Genomic DNA, 18,314 nt, shown 5'->3' on the forward strand with positions numbered 1-18,314 from the left:
GGTACAGGGATTTACATTGATGCGAGGGAATGATTTAGTGTCAGAAATATCTCTCAGATTATCTGCTGTCAGAAATCTTACGTGCAGCGTGCAAGCTGCCAAGCTACCAGCAGTAGTGCCCTAGCACTGTACCCGGCCGGGCCGGGCGGGGTGTTTTCCCCCCCTCACCCGGCCAATACAATTCTTGTTCACGATGGATTCATTCATGGCGATCGATGGAGCACCCTTGTCTCTAGCCTGTGTCATGTTGTTATTGATACGGTTCGTGGAGGAGGATGGATGGAGAAAGAAAGGCGAGGCGAGGACGTGTGGTGCCAGAGTAGTGACACCACGCTTTATTAGGGCAGGAGCCATGAAGAAGCTGCTCGCGGCCATGGCCTGGGCCTGGACACCACACCCATGCTCGCTCGCTCGCTCGCTCGCTTCAGTTGAAAGCAAAGGCTTTGGAGTAGAAACGCCGGAGACTCGGCCTACTAGCTCCCCCGTTTCCCTCCCCCATGCTGCCTCAACAAGTGTGACAGTTGTCTCACTCCACAGTTCACGAGAGAGAGAGAGAGAGAGAGAGAGAGAGAGAGAGAGAGAGAGAGAGTAGAGTCTAGTGATCATCTCCTCACTATAAATAGGGCAGGGCACTTGGGGGCCATTCCATCTTCACTTCCAGCACTAGTTCACTGGTTGGCTCTATCTAGCTACACAAACCTAAGCAGCTTCACCGCGCCTCATGTTCTTGCTCTCTATCTCTCATTCTCACCATGCATGAAACATGGTTCTTGCGCCCTTGTCTTTGCTCTCTCGTGGCCAGCCGCGCCATTGCTAGCTGCTGCTTGGTCTTGTTCATCCACAAAGAATAACCCAGCTGCTAGGTAGTTAGAGAGAGAAGATCTGAGGAGAAGGAAAAGGGTATGGAACAATCCTTGAAGCTCAGGAGGGATAGCGCCTAGGAAATCACTAGATTGGAGCCATGAGGAGAAAGAGATCGAGAGACGTGCGAATCGATCTGCTCGGTCTCTTTCTCTCAAGGTTCTGTCTATCAATCTGAAGCGCTATCTATCCTGAGCTCCACGGCTTGTTCTTACCACACACACGCCGGCGTCCGATCGATCGATCGAGTTCTTCCCAGATCTCTCGCTCTTTCTCTCTCTTAAGAAGTTAAATCAACCTCTTCACGTCTCCTGTACATTGCTGCGATGCAGGTGAGAGGTCGTAGTCTCATCAAGCAGCTTGACGCCATTGCTGCAGGCCGAGGTATCTCCTCTCCTGCTGGCTCCATGATTATTTTACCATATCCGTGCGAGAGGTGAGGCGTGTTCGTGCATGCATGCATGCTCGCAAAGTTATGGGCACGCCCGGTTTTACTTGCTACCGTACAAAAGGGTGAGTAAATGCTAGACTTAACGGATTCAAGAGCATGTTCCATCATCTCCTGCTGCAAAATTCACCCATTTTAAAACCAGAGAGCATATAATTTACTCCCTACCCCATGCATATGCATATGTTATCATTGCTAAGAATAAATAAATGAACATGGCCCTATATATGTTGCTCCTATGCAGTAGTATAGTTACTCTTCAAACAGTGACTTTTTTAAAGGTCCAAACAGTGACTTGTGATAGTATTTTTTTTCCTTTTTATAATCGACGAATGAATTTTCATCTTGAATCAGACAGTCAATCTCGTAAGCAAATTGATCTTGTAAGGTCTTGTTTAGATCCCAAAATGTAAAATATAATTTTTTTTGTAAATCATTTGTATGGTGTACTAAATGTAGTTAAAAAATAAATCGCATTACACAAATGGACTGTAAATCGCGAGAGAATCTAATGAGCCTAATTAGAATGTGATTAGATACAAAATTGCTACAGTAATACTACAATAAATATTCTTTCATGCTGAATTAATTAGGCTCATTAGATTCATCTTGTAGTTTACAGATGAGATCCGTAATTAGTTTTGTGATTATTCTACATTTAATATTTTAAATATTAAAAATTCCCTTCCAAAAACATAAAAATATAAAATACAAAATGATCTAAACACACCTTAAGTATTTTCGATGCATGCTTGTTCATTTTTTGCACTTGCTAGCCAGAGAAGCCAAATCCGCAGCTTGCACAGTGAGTTGTGACTACAGCGGGGGTCTCCGGAGACACAAGCCTCGTCGCCTTTTCCAATCCGGTCGCCATGTCTTGATGACTGCCATTTCAGGGCACGTAGGTAGGGGGCCGGATCTTCTACGCCGCCGGACTCCATGGCCCAACGGCCCATGCCATGACACGACACCTCCCTGTTCCTCGCCGAAAAAGAAAAAGAATCGAAGGAAGCGTGTAATAATAAAAGGAAAAGCCGTCAGGTCACTGCGGCTGGTGTAGTAGTGTGTACAGGCATGTAGCCTGACCCCTTGTTCTTCTCGTGAAAGTTTTGAATACGTTTTTTTAAGAGGCTCCTCCTAGTACCTGTACTAGTGTGTACAGGCAGTGGAGAGAACTGCATTTTTTTCCCTCTTCTCTTGTTTTTCTATTATTAAAAACTCCTATTCCTTCGTTGAAACGCTGCTGCACATTTTTTTCCTGACTGAAGATTGTTACTGGTCTGGGTTAGCGCGTAAACGAAGCAAAGCGCTGCTGCAAGCTGCATCGTGGGCCTCGTAATCGAGTTTAATTTCTACTGTATTATAATCAGACTAGACCGTGCACGCCACGAAGGAAGAGCGGCCTCGGGAGATTCTGAGACTGTTACGGGTCAAAGCCTCAAAGGGGGTGCGCACGTGTTACAGTGAAACTCCAGTATCTGCAATGCTCTGAACCTGTGACTTTGCGTTGCTCGGCTCCGCTCACTGTTCTGAGCACCTGATGCATGAACATTTGTGTAGCAGTGGGCCGGGCCTGAATCTTTCAAAAAGGAAAAAAAAAGGCCAGGCGGGCCTGTTCGAACCGTATCAATTTTTTTTTTGTACAAAACCAACGTGACAGAGAGATTCGAGTCTTGCAGACGTCAGTGCCGCCGCGCGACGGCCGCGTACAGCCCGTGGGCGGCGAACGCGAGCCCGAAGAGGAGGACGCCCCAGTCCACGGCGCGCCGCGCGGCGCCGGCGCCGGCGCCCGCGACGCGGAGGTGGAACAGCGCGGGCAGCACGAAGGAGAGCAAGGCGCACACCGTGCTCCCCACGAACGACGCGAACGACCCGAACGCCGGCACGAAGCACGCGGCCGCGGACAGCGCCGCCACCACCGCGACGCGGCTCGCGTGCAGCGCCGCCCGCTCGAGCGCGCAGCCGCCGCCGCCGCCGTGCTTCCGCAGCCACCCGCCCGGCGCGAGCAGCCGCGCCTCCACGATCTCGTGGATCGGGTGCATCATGATCGGGAACGTCAGCGCCAGCGCGACGCACAGCACCACCTGCCGGACACGAACCAGGAGGAGGTTATGCTTGCTTGGCGTCGGCATCGATGGCCGGGCCGATTAGCAACGACTGGACTTTTCCTGACCTTGACGGCGGCGGTGGACCAGTTGCTCGGGAGGTTCAGCGTGATGATGTCCTTGGTGGCGTCGCCGTAGGCGAGGTACCCGCAGGCGCCGAAGCAGACGTACACGACGGTGACGCCGGCGATGGCCTGGAGGAGCACGGACCGGAACCTGCTCCGGTCGGACATGGACGCCTCCAGCGCCAGCGTCATGCAGAACCCCTCGAAGCAGAACACGGCGAAGCCGCAGGCGAACGCGACGCCCCAGGGCCCCGCGACGGCGCTCCGCCCGGCGAACGGCTGCCCGCCGCGCGCGGCCAGGAGCTGGGCGTCCTGCTTCACCACGGTGGCCACGGCCAGGACCGTGCACGCGTCAGCGAGGATGCTGAAGTGCGCGAGGGAGGACAGCGAGCGGATGAAGGAGAGCGCGGCCTGGACCGGGAGCAGGAGCGCGAGGACCACGGCGGCCGGCGAGAGCGGGCTGGGGCCGTGGCCGCCCTCGGCGGCGAAGACGGAGGAGACGTTCTGGCCGATGAAGACGAGGTAGGCGACGGTGCCGCCGGTCTGGGACAGGATGATGGTGGCCTCCGTGAAGCACCTGCCGAACCGGCCGAAGCACTTCTCGCCCAGGTCGCCGTAGGTGTAGTTGCCACAGCGAGGTTGGTGGCCATGCTCCTCGACCTCTGCTTCTTGCTCGCGCAGTTTGTCTCTGCAGTCCAACTACAGGATGAACAGGAAGGATCAAACTCTGGATCAATTTAAGGAGATGGAGCGCAAAGATTATCCGACTAATCAAGAAAGACTATTTGAGTACTGACGAGCAGAAGCATGCAGTAGAAGGTGGCGGCGCCGGCGCCGGCGACGCCGAGGGCGCCGGCGAGCCAGCCGGCGGTGCGGAAGGCGTAGGGAAGGCCGAGCACCCCGGTGCCGACGATGGAGACGACGATGTTCCCGATCGTCTGGGCGGGCGTCGCGCCGCTCCGCCCCTCCAGCAGCGGCACCTTCGGCTCCGCCGCCATCAACCCCCGGCAAACCTTGAGAACCACCTGAGCTCCCGAATGAAGGAGCTGAAATTGAACTGACGTCGACGAGGCTATTTTCTCGATTCTTTTTTCCGTGTTCTTGGATGGACGCGCGCGAGGATGAGGATGAATGGATTGGATGATCCTTTGGTAGGTGGCGTGGCGGCTGTGGGGTCGCCGGGTAGCCGCGGCTGCTGTCCGAGTGAACTGTGTTCGTCGTCTGGCCGGAACGTGAGCCGTGTAGTGGATCCGAGCTGAAATCCGAGCGGCTGCGGATCGGGTGGGCCGCTCGCCGTCGTCGACTCGTCGGGATCGATCGGGTTGGCGCGGTTGGGCTCTGGAATTCTGGAAAATGGGTACACGTGGAGATGTGTAGTGGCTCTGGTGAAGGAGGGACAAGAGGAGCCGCGTGGAGCACGCTGGATCGTTGATGTGTATCACGCCAACAACAACAACCTAAAGAGGACAAGAAACAGGTAATGTGGCAGTGGATCAATGATATCATCAATCATTGAGCACATCTTCCCGTGTCTTTTCTTTATTTATTTTTTTGGTAAGAAAAGCTTCATGTAACTCCCGTATTTATTTGGAACCGCCGTTCTTTTGTCAAAGCTTTTTCCCCCCAATATACCTTGGGCCCGAGTTTGGATTGAGTTGCTCGAGGGAATTAAAATGAAAAAGGATTTACGATGGGTGGTCTCATGGACATACAGTATGGGGCTAAAGGCCGAGGATGCAGGCCCACGTAGCCTAACAACCTGTCACGGCCCGAGTAACACCTGTCATTTCTCACGTGAAGCGCGCCCGTAGCCGTAGGCCCGTGTAGCTCAATGGTGTGCACAGAACTACAGAAGAAGTGCAAGCAGCAGAAGCTGCGCCCTTGGGCAGTACCGCACTGTGGTGATTTGTTCAGGTTCAGATGATCACCGTCTCGTGGTGAGGTTGCCTGTGTCGTGGACTCGTTCTTGGCGATGTCATCAACGCACGCAGGCGCCCGTCCTAGCAACACCGCCGAGTGCGTGTTCCTTCTAGCTAAATGAGCTAATTCATTTGCAGTTGAATTACACTCTCTCTTTACCTTGACCATTCGCCACCCAGGAAGCAGCCGCGCATGGTCCTTTGCCTCCGCCAAGATGAAACTGAGGGCCGATCTACCCTCCTCCTCCTGCATGGCTTGGACGATCCTTGCACAGTCGGACTCAACGATAACCGGCTCATGTATCCATTGAGCAGCAAGCCGGACACCCTCAAGACATGCCCACGCTTCTGCCTCTGCTGCATCGTGGCATTCAGGGATGGCACGCCAGGCTGTCAAGATAATCTGGCCCTTGTTGTCTCGCGCAATAACACCAACACCGGCGTCTCCCTTTTGCCTGTGAGGCTGTGCCTACCAACAGCGCCGGGAATGTCTACAGATTACCCGGAGTCCCGGACGCCCGACGCGCGCGTCCAACAAGCGGATGCGAGCGGCGGCCGGCAAAAGACTGAAGCCAAAACCGCGTCGCGCGTCGCGCGTCGGCGTCATCCATCACCCTTTTGCCAGTGTGCCCGCGCAGGCCCGTCGTCATGCAACGCCCGTCTATCTCCACAGACCACAGCCACCACGTCGGTTTCGCCGCCTTCGGCCTCGTCTAAAAAGTTGTCGTCGTCGTCGTCCGCGTGTCCGTCCGGGGAAAGCAACTAAATTACGCGCGCGCACCACCACCGCCCAAGATCCGCCGATGTCCACGCCCGTCCCGGCCGACGCGCCGGCGCCGGAAGCGGCCGCCGTCGATGGCGTCGGCGAGCAGCAAGAGCCGGCCGCCGGCGGCGTGAGGTCGATGGTGGAGCGGTGGAAGATGGAGGGCGCGCCGGCGCGGGCGCGGCTGCTGCTCCGGGCGCTCGCGTGGCTCTTCTCCCTCCTCGCCCTCGTCGTCATGGCGTCCAACCAGCACGGCGGCAGCCAAGACTTCCGCCAGTACCCCGAGTACAAGTCAGTCCTCAAATCAAATCAACGCATTGCATTTCTTTCTTTCTTTCTTTTTTTTTTGGCCATGGCCTGAGATCGCTGGCGTTCCTGCTCCGGCCGTGCAGCTACTGCCTGGGCATCTCCATCGTGGCGTGGCTGTACGCCACGGCGCAGGTCCTGCGCGACGCCCACCGGCTCGGCTCCGGGCGGGACCTGATCGGGACGAGGAAGGCGTCGGCCCTCGTCGACTTCGCCGGAGACCAGGTGAGTTCGTTGGGTGGATGAAATCATCACATCGGAACGATCCCATCCAATTCCAACCACCGATGGCCAGCCTGGCGACGTGCGTCTCTCCGCCCGCCGTTTGGTTGTCTCGTTTATCTGAAGGAAACTGGAATGATCGTGGGTGCAGGTCGTCGCTTACTTCTTGATATCTGCCATGTCCGCGGCGGCGCCGGTGACGGACTACATGCGCCAGAAAGCGGACAACCTGTTCACCGACTCGGCGGCGGCGGCCATCAGCATGGCCTTCTTCGCCTTCGTGGCCATCGGCCTCTCTGCTCTCGTCTCCGGGTACAGCCTTTCCATGGAAGTCCTTGTATAGTCTCCTGCACATACAATTCTCACTTCTCTCCTGTCACAATGTCACATTACATGATTACAAATTACAATAGTGTGCATATACACCTCCAATTGATTGGTGATCGTTGATTAATAAGTCAGTAAACGAGAGTGTTAATATTTTTGTAACTTAAGGTCTGTATGGAATCATTGATGCCAGAATCCTACTAAGTAGATAGATCTGTTTGATTAGAACTGTTTAATTTACATAGACCTGAAGAATATGCATATGCTCTCCCCGGATCATGTCCCCCAAAACAGCCTTTGCTGCTGGGAGAGGCTAAGTATACAAATAATCGGTCGAAAGAATAAGAGAAGAATGGGTTAAAAAAAGATTATGAGCATATACTATACAGCAGGGGCGGAGCTGCCCTTTAGCATTGGGGTCGTCAGACCCCGACGAATTTCAGCATATCCTATAGAAAATTACTGTACACTATGGTAGATGACCCCATTATCCAACACTGCAGACCCCGGTGAGATTTTCGGCCGGCTTCGCCCCTGCTATACAGGAGACTACCATTGCTAACCAAAAATTGACATGGCTGTGCAACCCCGACATGTAGACGATGTCCTTGATGAATTGGCATCTTTCCGCGTTGGAAAGAACACCACGAGGGGGCAAAAGATGAAGATGAGCATCTATGCGTCACTCCAACTATCTGCGTCTTCGTCATCACTTCCCACTGCCTGTTCCGGATAATGAACAAGACAGATAAGTAAAAGGGCAATATTAAAATCGAAATGGAAGTTAGTTCCTCGCAGAAAGAAGGGAAGTTGACTGCGGACAGCCTACCTGTCGGATGGCATTTGCCTTCTCTATGATTGCAGCAACCTTCAAGTTTCTAGTATTGGCTCTAGCAGGAGATCCCATGGCTATTGGCTTAGCAGGAGCCACTGGTTTCAGGCTGCAGGTCTGATCGAAAAGCAAACATCAAACAAGTTAGATTGAAAGCACAATTGTTTTAGTTTTTTTAATGGAGAAAACATTTTTATTCTCCGACCTTGTTTCTTATCTGCTCTAGCAACAGGTTTCTCTCGTTGGGCTTTGGCTTGTCAGTTGATGGTGCAAGCTCTGAAACCTTTCGCATCTGCAGAAGTATAGACAGTGTTAGTTATTTAGTTACTGGAATCATGGCTACACACGTAGAAAAAAAAAATCAGGATGGAGGCAACGTACCGAGCTTCTATCATGAGCAGCAACAGCATCAACCAGTGGATTCCTTGGGATGTTTTTTATCGAAATAGGCTTCTTGATTAAATGATTATTGGTGATATTTGGCTCGAAGTTGTCTTCTACTGACATACCATACTTAGGATGAATCATCTGAGGTCCAACAGTCCATCCCAACAGAGGTGGCTGCTCAGCATGTCCCAAGCTAGCTTCGTCAAGACCACTGAAGAAGTTACTTTTATCACCAGGCCATGCCACTAATGGGCCTGGGTTGCTAGGCCGGTGGCTATTTTCTCTCTCCAAATTATATTCATCATGTGGATAATCTTGAGGTGCCATTGATTCTGAGCTGGGCAATGAGCCTTCCGACTGGTCGTGCTCAAAACTACCCATCTTTTGTTCCTGTAAATGTCGACTCTCTTGGCTATTCCCTTCATTCAACAACGTGCCTGCTGCAGAATGTTTTTCAGTGTCCAAAATTGCCTCACTTGCACTAGACTGATGTTTTCCACCACCCTCTGATGCATTTGTAATATGCTCTTCATGGTCTGAAGTCCCTGAGAACGATTCAACATCCCAAGGTTGCTGGTAACACCTATTTTCAGAATCGTGCCCTTTTATTGAGATGCTTTCCATGTCACCAGCAACATCCATTGGGTTGCCATTCCCACTATTTTCTTTAGAATCTGAAGATAAGATGTACAGTTGAGGGTCCTGCTGTTCATCTGTAGGTAATGGAAACACAGGGTTTGATGAGTATAAGGCTATTTCATGTGTCGTCCCAGAATCATTTGCTGCTGCTGGTGCGACCCCAGCATCCACAGGATCATCTACTCCTGGTGATGATGACCAAACATTGCCCTGTTGTTTAATGTTCTCTGAAGCTTCTGAGAATTGCCAACAGCGTTCAGTCCTTGCAACATCAGTTACTACAACACTGGTTGATGACCTCTCGAATTCTACATTGTGATCATTATCATCTAACAAGGAACTCCGATATGTATTGTCTTTGATCGCTTGAGAGGATACTGGTTCTATTGATCTATCCACTCGATCGGGCAAACCTAATCTGATATCCATGTCTTGGCTTGATGCCTGCAAAACTGGATCTATTCTCCTTGCAGGCTCAGGCATAGAGCTTTTTCCACTCAGAAGCCCTAGACGAGGTCTTCCAAGCCTCCACTGGAGAGGAGGGAGAGGGGGAGGTGCTTGAGCTTGGGGATCTTCGTAGGAATCATTTTGAGATTGTACAGCAGGTGGCAGACAAGGAGAAAACTGATATGTTTCCATGGCAGGAGTAGAAGCCAATGCACTTGTGTCAGCTAGTACTGGTGAATTTGAAGAACATGGTGCAGTTTGGGAATCAAATTCAGTTGAGCAATCAGATTCCTTCTCTGGTCTCACCTGGCCATTGCATTCTGGAGGACCTTCTATTTCACCAACCTTATCATCATTCAAGCAACATGGAGCAACATGAAAATCTAATTCAGGGGATGCATGAGCTTCTTGCTCTTGTTCCTCAGAGAAAATGAGATTTGGTTGAACATCTTCAGATTCATTAACCTTGTCTACAACCAAGGAACATGGAGTAACTTCAGAATCACAGTCCCCTGAGACATTATCTTCTGATTCAAGATCGACTAAAACAGAACTGCTCAAAGGAGAGCGATCTAATTCTTGTATATTTTCCTCAGTTGAAAAACATGGAGTGATTCGAGAATTAAGTCCACACGGATCACAAACTTCTGATTTCTTATCCACTATGGCTGTATTGCTCAAAGCAGGGCCATCCAGTTCATTAATCTTATCATCAAGCAAAGGGGATAGAGTGATTTGAGAATCATGTTCACCTGAGGTGCAACATTCTGAGTCTTGTTCTGCTTGAAAAGAAGTCCTCAAAGCAGAGGCTTCTAAATTGTCTTCAATCTCATCAATTGACGGTGATGGAACAATCGGAGAACCGAATTCTCCAAGGGCACAAACTTCTGATCCCTGGACTAGAACAGGTTTCCCCAAAGTAAGGGTATCATTCTTCTCTCTAGTTGAAGAACAAGGAATATCCTGGTTATCATATTCATCCAGGGCACGAGCTCCTACCTCTGGTTCCACTGGGACAACAACATCCAGCTCCTCTACATTTTCATTAATAAAAGAATGTGGAACAAGATCGGCATGAACTTCCAGATCTTGTTTCACTTCAATAACGTTGCTTGAAGGGAAGCAGCATTCTTCATCAGTCTTCTCTCTATCCGACAAAGGAGACCCATGAGAATCAACTTGGGACAACAGATGCTGTTCCTGTTGTAAATCCACTGGAACAGAGAGTATATCTAATTCAGGACTTCTGTTATCACCGAAAGACGCATGAGATTTTAAATGAGAATCTACTCCTGGTGCCTCATCCTTGAGATCTTCTTTTCCAGAAAATGTCATTGATGTAGCACCTTGTATATCCATAGTAGATGAACATTCAGCACACTGAGAACCAAACTTAGAATGAACACATGCTTCCTGGTCTAACTTCACTGTCAAGGCAGAAAGAGAACATGGAAAATCTGATTCACTGACCATAGCATTTGAAATATTGTCGAATTCTGAGGCAGGTTCACTGTAACAACCTTCAGTGCCAGCTGAAAAATCTATCTCATGATACTCATGGAGGAAGGATCTGAAATCTTCTTCAGTCATAACTTCTGATGCTAACGGCGCTTCATCAGGTGGAGTCGCAGGTTCCCAACGGGAATCAACAGCTGCTCCCATCCTGTCATGTTGTATTAGAAGTTCTGAAGGAAAATCCTGTTCTTCAGGGGAACACGGTTGGCCAGTCATACTGGGAGAGGGATAAAATTGAGTGTGGCGCATCATGTAAGCAGGATCCAAGAATGGGTTTGTACTACTAGAATCTTGATCAGGCATCCCCCAAGCGAAATCTTGACCAACATTCTCTGGTTGTTTCTCCAGTGTGTTACTTTTCGGACTTACTGCACCATCCTTGGACAACTCACACAAAGAGAGGACTTCAGCATTATGACTGGCCTCCTCTAGTAATTCCTCTTGATAATCAGATTCTACTGGAACATGTGCTGAGGAAAGAAACTGAATACCATCCCTGTCACTACATTTTTCACCTGTTGGCTCTATTTCACAAAGAGGAACATTTTCTGTCTGAAACATACTCTTTTTAGAGATACATTCTCTTGATGTATCTACTTCCCCAAGATTTCTGTGGGTAGCTTCTACTGTTTCCAACCCTTCCTTTATAGGAGAACTAGACTGTAGTCGCAGATCATGCCTAGAGCCTTCTTCAGCTGAATTTGAAGTGAGAACCTCTGTTTTTTCAGTACATAAGGTAGCATCACTGAACTCCACTTTGGGAGGTACCATATCATCTGCAAACCTGCTAGTAGTTGATTCTTCTGCAACCACAACTTCGCCACCCTCTGCAAGGTCTTTCATTTCAGTCAATGCATGCTGTTCTACAGATGAACTACTGTTGTCAGGTATAGAGGAAGTACTAGGGGATAGAAGCACGCTAATCTCCACTGGTTCTGTATCATCACTGAACACACAGGACTCGGGTGCAAGTGTCTCTCCTGCATGAGTTTCTGTCTCCTCCTGAGAAGGTACACCTTGAATTACTGCTGCAAACTCTTGAACACCAGAGAAGTCCCTGGCCATGGCAGATGCTTGCACAGAATCCTCTTTGTGTGTGCTGAGGCTTGTTGGACAAGTGCCTCCTTCAAGCACAACTATTTGTTTATCGTCTGCAATATCCTTATTAAAAGGAGTTGATAGACCATTGTCTGGTAAAGAATGCATGTCTTCAGCAATCTTATCATTATTTGATCCACGTGGTAGATTATTGCCCATGCCTGAATGTTCTGGTGCAATTCCTGAATCAACAGAACACCCATCCAAATAAAGCATTTAAAATGCAATATCAAGGACCCGACTGAACAAAGCAGTTTTAGTTGTTAAGAAAAAGGAAAAAAGGCTAATGATCAACATACCATCTTGATGATGATGGTTGTCATCATGATCCAAACCTGTTAGGGCAGTATCAGTATCAATTTCTTCAGGAACTGTAACACTGGCCTTGTTCATCTCTACATCATTCATGCACATAACATGGTCCATATCTGGCCATGATGCAAGTATGCCAGTTGACGTATCTGTATCTAGAGATCCACCTCCTAATTCTTTATCCATCTCCTGTAAATCATCAGCAATCCCAAAACTGAGTTTGTCTTCATCTTCTGAAACATCGTTATGTTTGCTCAATAACATAGAAGTATCATCCTGGCCATGCTCCACGGAATGATATACTTTGTCCGTGTAATCGTTGCTGCTGATAACCATACCTGACCAGAGAAGACAGTAACTACGTTGGTAAAAGAAAAATAGTGACAAAGCTAAAATGAGCAAAGTTAAATTTAATGTAACAAATAGGTAAAGATTTTATCAAAAGATTAGGTACTTACCATCCAAACCACTAGATGTCGTGGGTGAATGTTTATCAGAACTATGGGTAACAGCTGCATGATCACCACTTTGATAGTGATAAGTTTCCTCTTGGTGATGTTGACAACCATAGAGATTTTCATTGGTTTGTAAGTCCGCATTGTCGGAAGCTACACTAGATGGTGAACTCACATCCATTAGATCCTTATCATCAAAAGGCTCTTCACCTTTAGTCCAATCAACTCCATTCAATTGTCTTCCAGATTGTGAACCAGAACTTGGATCATTAGTGGCTGACACTGCCGGAGGAGCATAATCACTTGGCAAGTCTGTGCAGGTTGGTTCTCCAACAAAGCATGAACTGTTGAACCCTGATGAAGAGTCTATTGTAGGACCTACTTCTGGAGACTCCACATGCAACGCATCTTTACCTTCCTTGCTGTCACAGTTCAATTCAGTCCGCTCCACGTTGGCACTGGGATCAGATTCAGTTTCTATTTCAGGATCTGCCTCACCTTCTGAGTCCATGTTGTTAAGAGCATCAATGAAGTTGTCTTGATCACTACAAATGTCATCAGGTCTGCAGACATTAGCATCTTGATCAGGAGGAACCCCAGCTAATATATGTCTCGCTTCATCTCCTGAATGCGAGCTGTGATTACTTTCGCCAACCTGGAAGTTTGGACAATCCTGCAGCTTTCCTGAGTCAAGGATCATGCCATCTTTTTCTAAAGGTTCATGTTGTTTCCCGAGAACTTGTTTATCGCCTAGCTCCAGGTAAGGTGATCCATCAGTGGGTGCAGATATAGTCTCCATGGTATCAGATTCGTTTATTGGAACAATTTTAGTCTGTTCCAGTTTACCTGAAGATTGAACAGTGGCACCATAATTCTCCATTTCACTTGAGTCAGTTGACCTAAATTTCACATGGTACTGCCATCCAGAATAGCTGGACAAAATTTTTTGTTGTGATGAAATTACTTCGAGCAGATGTTCCCTGCATATTCTACTAATAGTTTTATGATCAGGACTCCGTGGATGCCTGGATTTCAACTTTGTTGTCCTAGGTGGAACTTTCCTAGAAGTTCGATCCTTGGGGGTAATGTGAGATCTGCAAGTTTTACACAAAATCGATGTATCACCACATCGTAAATTCGGTCTAATCATATAGAATAATTTTTCCGTAGTATGTTGGTTGCTGTGGGTGCATGTGATGCTTGTTAGTCGTGACCAACAAAATGCCATCGAACTTACTCGGAGTTTTCAATGAGTAATGATTCAAGTGTTGCCCCTTTCCGCCAACGCATAGCCTTCTTCTGAATGAAGAGAGGTAAGTAAGTTTCTGATTTCAAGAGCATAGCTTCTTTAAAAAATACATGGGGTCTCAAAGAATTGGATGTATCCAGATCTACATACTAGAGCGAATAAAGCACATACAAAGAGGGTTAGTCCTAGTGGAAAAGGCCAGATTCCAATTTCAAAAAATGCATGACCAGTTGAGATGACGACTTATTAACTATTATCAACAAATGGGAGATGAACAATGTACTCTTGGCTTGAGAAACCTTCCAAAATCTACCAGTGTTCTAAATGAGGACCAAGGCAAGGTTGAAGGAAGGACGTAGAAGAAGTTCAAAGCTTAGTCTTTCGCTTTCTTTCTTATTTCTTCCTTTCTTGTGTTTTGTGTTCCTCGGTTGGAGGTTTGGAGTCTAAGTACTCATGTAAACTTCTAGCTTTGTGGCCAGATGTGTTCCTCTGTGGTCGTAGACATTCACCTATGAATGTTCAAGACCGGGCTTTTCCCTTAATCTAAAAAAAATCTACCAGTGTTCTAATTAAAAACTCTATTCTCAAATTACTTGAGCAAGGTCAATCAATTTAAAGAAGAAGAAAATAATCAAGCCAATATAGTTACCATAATAGGCACTACCATAACTTTCGACTTTTGAAATAGAAGAGTAGCAGCTAACTTCACATGTTCTGTTTGCGCATAACATTATCTATTAGGCAAAGACACCAAGTATGCAGGACAAAGTGAAAACAATAGTGCGCGAGTTTTTTTAAATAAAATCTTGGCAAGGGTTGACCCTTTTTTACATACCTTAACTCTACGATGCTTCTTTTCAATTGAAACATCCATTTCTAACATGTTGGATTCTGTCTTGAAGAAAGAGGGGTCTGAATATCGTTTTAAGGAGGCTCCAGCACCAGCAACATCAAACCTGAAGAACAATCCATGTGCATAATTGCAGAAAACATGTTCGTTGTAAATTTGCATATAAGAAACATCTGCGTACTTATCCAGAGTGAACAAGTGTGGTGGGCCACGGCATTCTTCATACGAATCCAAAATGAAGCGAGGCATGTCTCCTTGTGTGATCATATTCTGTTTAAGTTGAAGATTAGCATGCCAGCTGACACCTACAAGAGCAAGCACACAGAACTTCTTTAGATCAGAGCAATGCCAAAAGAAATTAACGGTACGCACAGCTATCTTTCGGCTAACCATCATCATGTGGATAATTTGAGTGGTCAGTCTGGGAGACAAGTGCCTTCTCAACTGCTGGAAATTCTGCCTCTAGCTGCTGCAACCGGAGCATTAAACCATGTCCTCTAGAAGCAGTCGCCATCACATCTTCGTGAAGGTCATGAAAAATTTCAGCTGCAAACCTATTGCACATGGAGGCCAACAAAAACACTTGATATACAAAGATAATCTCTATTGAAAAATTATGGTGCTATTAGGACAGGAATACTGAGACTCGGAGAGAACAGGTACTAGTACTAGCAATCAACATCTCAACTCCTACATTATAAACAAGTTGGCTACTTGGTTTTATCCAATATTTCAAACATATCTAAGGAGAATAGTCGGGCATTCATGAACAACAGTGCTAACTGGGAACATGCTAACTGAGAGCATGATAACATGCAAAACTATGAAAAAAAATGAAAAATCAACATTGAATTTGACTATTTGACCAAAATCAATTTGAAAACACCGAAACATATGCAAACATGTTCTGACACACAAGCAGAAGTACGACCAACTCCTCAACAAAGAGCAAACATGATGAATTTTTCATGCTGAAGTTGAGCCCAAACTAGAACCATATGCATCCGTAAAATTTTAAACAAGCCCGTGGTTTGAATGATATACCTACTTAGTTCACAAAAAGAAAATGCAAATCGTCGCTATCCTTTCTTAAAAGGAAAACTGAGATCCAACATATGATTGAGAAATAGAAACTATCACAGTTCATCTATAGCTTCCTCAAACAAGTCCATTTTTAATCTATAGACCGAAAGGCTAGCAAGTTCAGAGTTGTAACGGCAAGGAAATTTGTTCCACATGTATTGCAAGCTGTCACATTGCGACTCAAAAGTATTTCAACTATGATATTCACAACACAATGTCCTTTGGCATTTTGCTAGCATCATTACTGAAAAATTCTCCTCCAACAGACCCAACACGGGTCAAATACTCTGATGAAGCCCCGCTCATTGGCTGCAGAAAGTTGTGACCAAGCAAGGTCAAATACTTCACAACCTGGGGCGTGTTCCTACCTCAACCCATGTGCGCAAGTCACGTGATATTACCTTAAAATATGCCAGATTCAATAGAAACCGATGCACTCTCCAACATCTAATCTCATAAATCCTGTTATGCTTAACTATCCGAAACAGCTCCAACGCGTGCAACCTAAGATGCCAGACAATTGAATTCCCACATTCACCCATCTCAGTACCCTTGAACCGGATGCCAATCCGATCCTCGACCCCAATTTGTACCGAAATTCCAAGGACACTCCCTTAAAACCATCTTTAAAAAGCAACACCAATGATGTCCCCAAATTGAACTAGAAGTTGCAAAAATTCAACGATACACAAATACCATTCCCAGCATAATGCAGCACGTCCAGCAAAGCCAAAAGGCGAATTCCCTACCCGACTGATGCCCTCAGACTGAGCAAATGAGCTCAGAAATTTGCCCATTACACTACACACAAAACTCTCCCAAGGAAAAAGGCCGGTCATAGCAATCGGCCGCGAGCGACAGAACAAGCCTCAGATTTTTTTTTGCCCCAAAATCACACGCTATGCTCAGAGCCTAGAGCTTCCGCACAAAATATCGGAGCAGGTAGGAGCACTCACTCTGCGAGATCCCCCAGCTGCCGGAGCACGCCAACGAGGCCGGCCATGGCGACGCCCTCGAGGAGCGCCTCCGGGTCATCCTCCACCCCCGGCGCCGCGTACAGCTCCGGATCCGACAGCCCGTACTCATTCCGTATCTGGTACCGAATCATCCCGCTCGCTCGCAGCCGCAACCACCACTGCCGCCCTCTCCTCCCTCCCCGAGCGCCTCACGACTCCACCATTGGAGCGACCGCCTCCGCCTCCGCCTCCACCTCCACCGCCCACGCCACTTGCAGCATCTTTGGCCCGCTCGCTCGCGGCTCGCGGCCCGCTGCGTGGGTAGATTCGCGGGTGCGCTTAGCGCGTGGGTATTCAGAGCGGTGGAGTGAGGAAGACGAGGCCGGTGTGAGAGTGAGATTTATACGGCTACGCGTCAGAGAACACATTCTTATTTCGCAGCGCGTCACGGGCGCCGCTGACGCCCGGGACCCACCCCTCGTGGCCCGTGAGATATTCTCGTCCGCTTCCGCGCGAGGCCCGGGCGGCTCCGCCAGCTGCCAGGTGGGGGCAAGACGGTGGTCCGCCGCGTGGGGCCACACGGTCAGCCTCGTACCGGGCTTAGCAGTGGGCCTGGGACGTGTCCTTGTTTTATTGATCTGAAATTAAGGGGTCGGATGGGGGTGGGTTTGGGTTTTGACGGTGTGGGCCCATCGTTGAATCGGCTGAGCTGGCAGGAGAAGGGGGTTGACTACGAGTGGACGCAGACGCTTCTTTGTTCATCATCATTTGGTTTCATCACGACTACTAATGTCCTCCGACATTTTCCCCCAAAAAAAACTCATCCGATAAGGCAGCTGCAATGCAACTAGCAAGTGCGTTTGGTAAAGCCCAACAAAACCAAGGAGTCCAGGAGGAGCAGTAATCTAAAGGCGAGGCAGAACTCAGATCACTAGATCAGGTCATGAGCCCCGTACGTCACGTACTGTGGAGTAGAGTGCACTTGACCGCCTTTTAATGCGCGATAATTTCGTTGTTATCAACTTGGTCTTGGACGCCGTTAGTGGCCGCTGAGCTTTCATCTGGCCTTGGCCTTGGCAATTGCTTGTGTGGATGAGACGTCACGGCAGTACCGGCACAGCAAAAACAACTGGCATCAGTTAAAAGCATCAGTCATTGGAGTACTCGATTGGTTGATTCGCCTCGTTTTTTTCTTCTTTCCCGACGAAGGCCCTTTTCTTTTTAGCGAAGGTGTTTTGCTTTTGAAGTGTGTTTGTTTTGCTTGTTTTTGTAGTAAAGTGCTTTGGCTTAAAGCCTGGCTCGCCCCTTCTACGCTAGCTAGCTGCACGTTCCGGCAACGAGAGCTTTCAGCTGCCCGTCTCCAGCTGCCTCATCTCGTGGTTTGTTTTGTTATTAGCACTCGTCACTTGTACTACTCGCATGAAGCGTTCGCTGTGATCTACGTTTGGTAGCAGTCAACGTTTTCTTAATCCGTC

At 48.2% G+C, this 18,314-nt stretch overlaps 3 protein-coding genes and 1 long non-coding RNA gene across 7 annotated transcripts; 2 read left to right on the forward strand and 2 right to left on the reverse strand.

Moving 5' to 3' along the window:
* The first annotated feature begins 479 nt into the window (after positions 1–479).
* LOC120689474 lies at positions 480–2,436 on the forward strand. Its single transcript, XR_005681222.1, has 2 exons — positions 480–1,374; positions 2,206–2,436. It is a non-coding gene; the product is annotated as an uncharacterized LOC120689474 (long non-coding RNA).
* A 296-nt stretch (positions 2,437–2,732) lies between these two features.
* On the reverse strand, positions 2,733–4,683 carry LOC120689472 (amino acid transporter ANT1-like). The gene is made up of 3 exons (XM_039971741.1): positions 4,277–4,683; positions 3,483–4,178; positions 2,733–3,393 (listed from the first exon to the last, which is right to left on the reverse strand). Exons 1-3 carry the CDS (start codon positions 4,475–4,477, stop codon positions 2,992–2,994), a joined length of 1,299 nt encoding a protein of 432 aa, XP_039827675.1. The 5' UTR covers positions 4,478–4,683; the 3' UTR covers positions 2,733–2,991.
* A 1,360-nt stretch (positions 4,684–6,043) lies between these two features.
* LOC120689473 (CASP-like protein 4B3) lies at positions 6,044–7,545 on the forward strand. Its single transcript, XM_039971742.1, has 3 exons — positions 6,044–6,452; positions 6,554–6,692; positions 6,841–7,545. Exons 1-3 carry the CDS (start codon positions 6,202–6,204, stop codon positions 7,030–7,032), a joined length of 582 nt encoding a protein of 193 aa, XP_039827676.1. The 5' UTR covers positions 6,044–6,201; the 3' UTR covers positions 7,033–7,545.
* LOC120689470 (SCAR-like protein 1) lies at positions 7,200–17,243 on the reverse strand. Of its 4 annotated transcripts, XR_005681221.1 has the most exons (12): positions 16,840–17,243; positions 15,191–15,354; positions 14,982–15,105; positions 14,786–14,906; positions 13,939–14,000; positions 12,705–13,795; positions 12,234–12,584; positions 8,230–12,116; positions 8,054–8,140; positions 7,846–7,965; positions 7,562–7,739; positions 7,204–7,405 (listed from the first exon to the last, which is right to left on the reverse strand). XR_005681221.1 is itself a non-coding variant. In XM_039971740.1 (11 exons), exons 1-11 carry the CDS (start codon positions 16,989–16,991, stop codon positions 7,692–7,694), a joined length of 6,204 nt encoding a protein of 2,067 aa, XP_039827674.1. In that variant the 5' UTR covers positions 16,992–17,243; the 3' UTR covers positions 7,200–7,691. The 4 variants fall into 4 exon arrangements, 3 of the variants coding, with proteins under 3 accessions (XP_039827674.1, XP_039827673.1, XP_039827672.1); XM_039971740.1 differs by having other exon boundaries at positions 7,200–7,739; positions 13,939–13,997; XM_039971739.1 differs by having other exon boundaries at positions 7,200–7,739.
* Positions 17,244–18,314: the final 1,071 nt, after the last annotated feature.

Source organism: Panicum virgatum, chromosome 9N (genome assembly GCF_016808335.1).
Source record: "Panicum virgatum strain AP13 chromosome 9N, P.virgatum_v5, whole genome shotgun sequence".
Classification (NCBI taxonomy): Eukaryota; Viridiplantae; Streptophyta; class Magnoliopsida; order Poales; family Poaceae; genus Panicum; species Panicum virgatum.

Excerpts from the sequence above, each read along its gene's own strand:
- LOC120689470 (XM_039971738.1), bottom strand. The coding sequence starts at position 16,991 with ATGATTCGGTACCAGATACGGAATGAGTACGGGCTGTCGGATCCGGAG. Across the intron at positions 15,106-15,190 it reads AAATTATCCACATGATGATG|GTGTCAGCTGGCATGCTAAT; the intron begins GTTAGCCGAAAG and ends TTGCTCTTGTAG. Across the intron at positions 14,001-14,785 it reads AGAAGCATCGTAGAGTTAAG|AAGAAGGCTATGCGTTGGCG; the intron begins GTATGTAAAAAA and ends CTCTTCATTCAG.
- LOC120689473 (XM_039971742.1), top strand. The coding sequence starts at position 6,202 with ATGTCCACGCCCGTCCCGGCCGACGCGCCGGCGCCGGAAGCGGCCGCC. Across the intron at positions 6,453-6,553 it reads CGCCAGTACCCCGAGTACAA|CTACTGCCTGGGCATCTCCA; the intron begins GTCAGTCCTCAA and ends CCGGCCGTGCAG. Across the intron at positions 6,693-6,840 it reads TCGACTTCGCCGGAGACCAG|GTCGTCGCTTACTTCTTGAT; the intron begins GTGAGTTCGTTG and ends TCGTGGGTGCAG.
- LOC120689472 (XM_039971741.1), bottom strand. The coding sequence starts at position 4,477 with ATGGCGGCGGAGCCGAAGGTGCCGCTGCTGGAGGGGCGGAGCGGCGCG. Across the intron at positions 4,179-4,276 it reads TCTACTGCATGCTTCTGCTC|TTGGACTGCAGAGACAAACT; the intron begins GTCAGTACTCAA and ends TTCATCCTGTAG. Across the intron at positions 3,394-3,482 it reads GGTCCACCGCCGCCGTCAAG|GTGGTGCTGTGCGTCGCGCT; the intron begins GTCAGGAAAAGT and ends CGTGTCCGGCAG.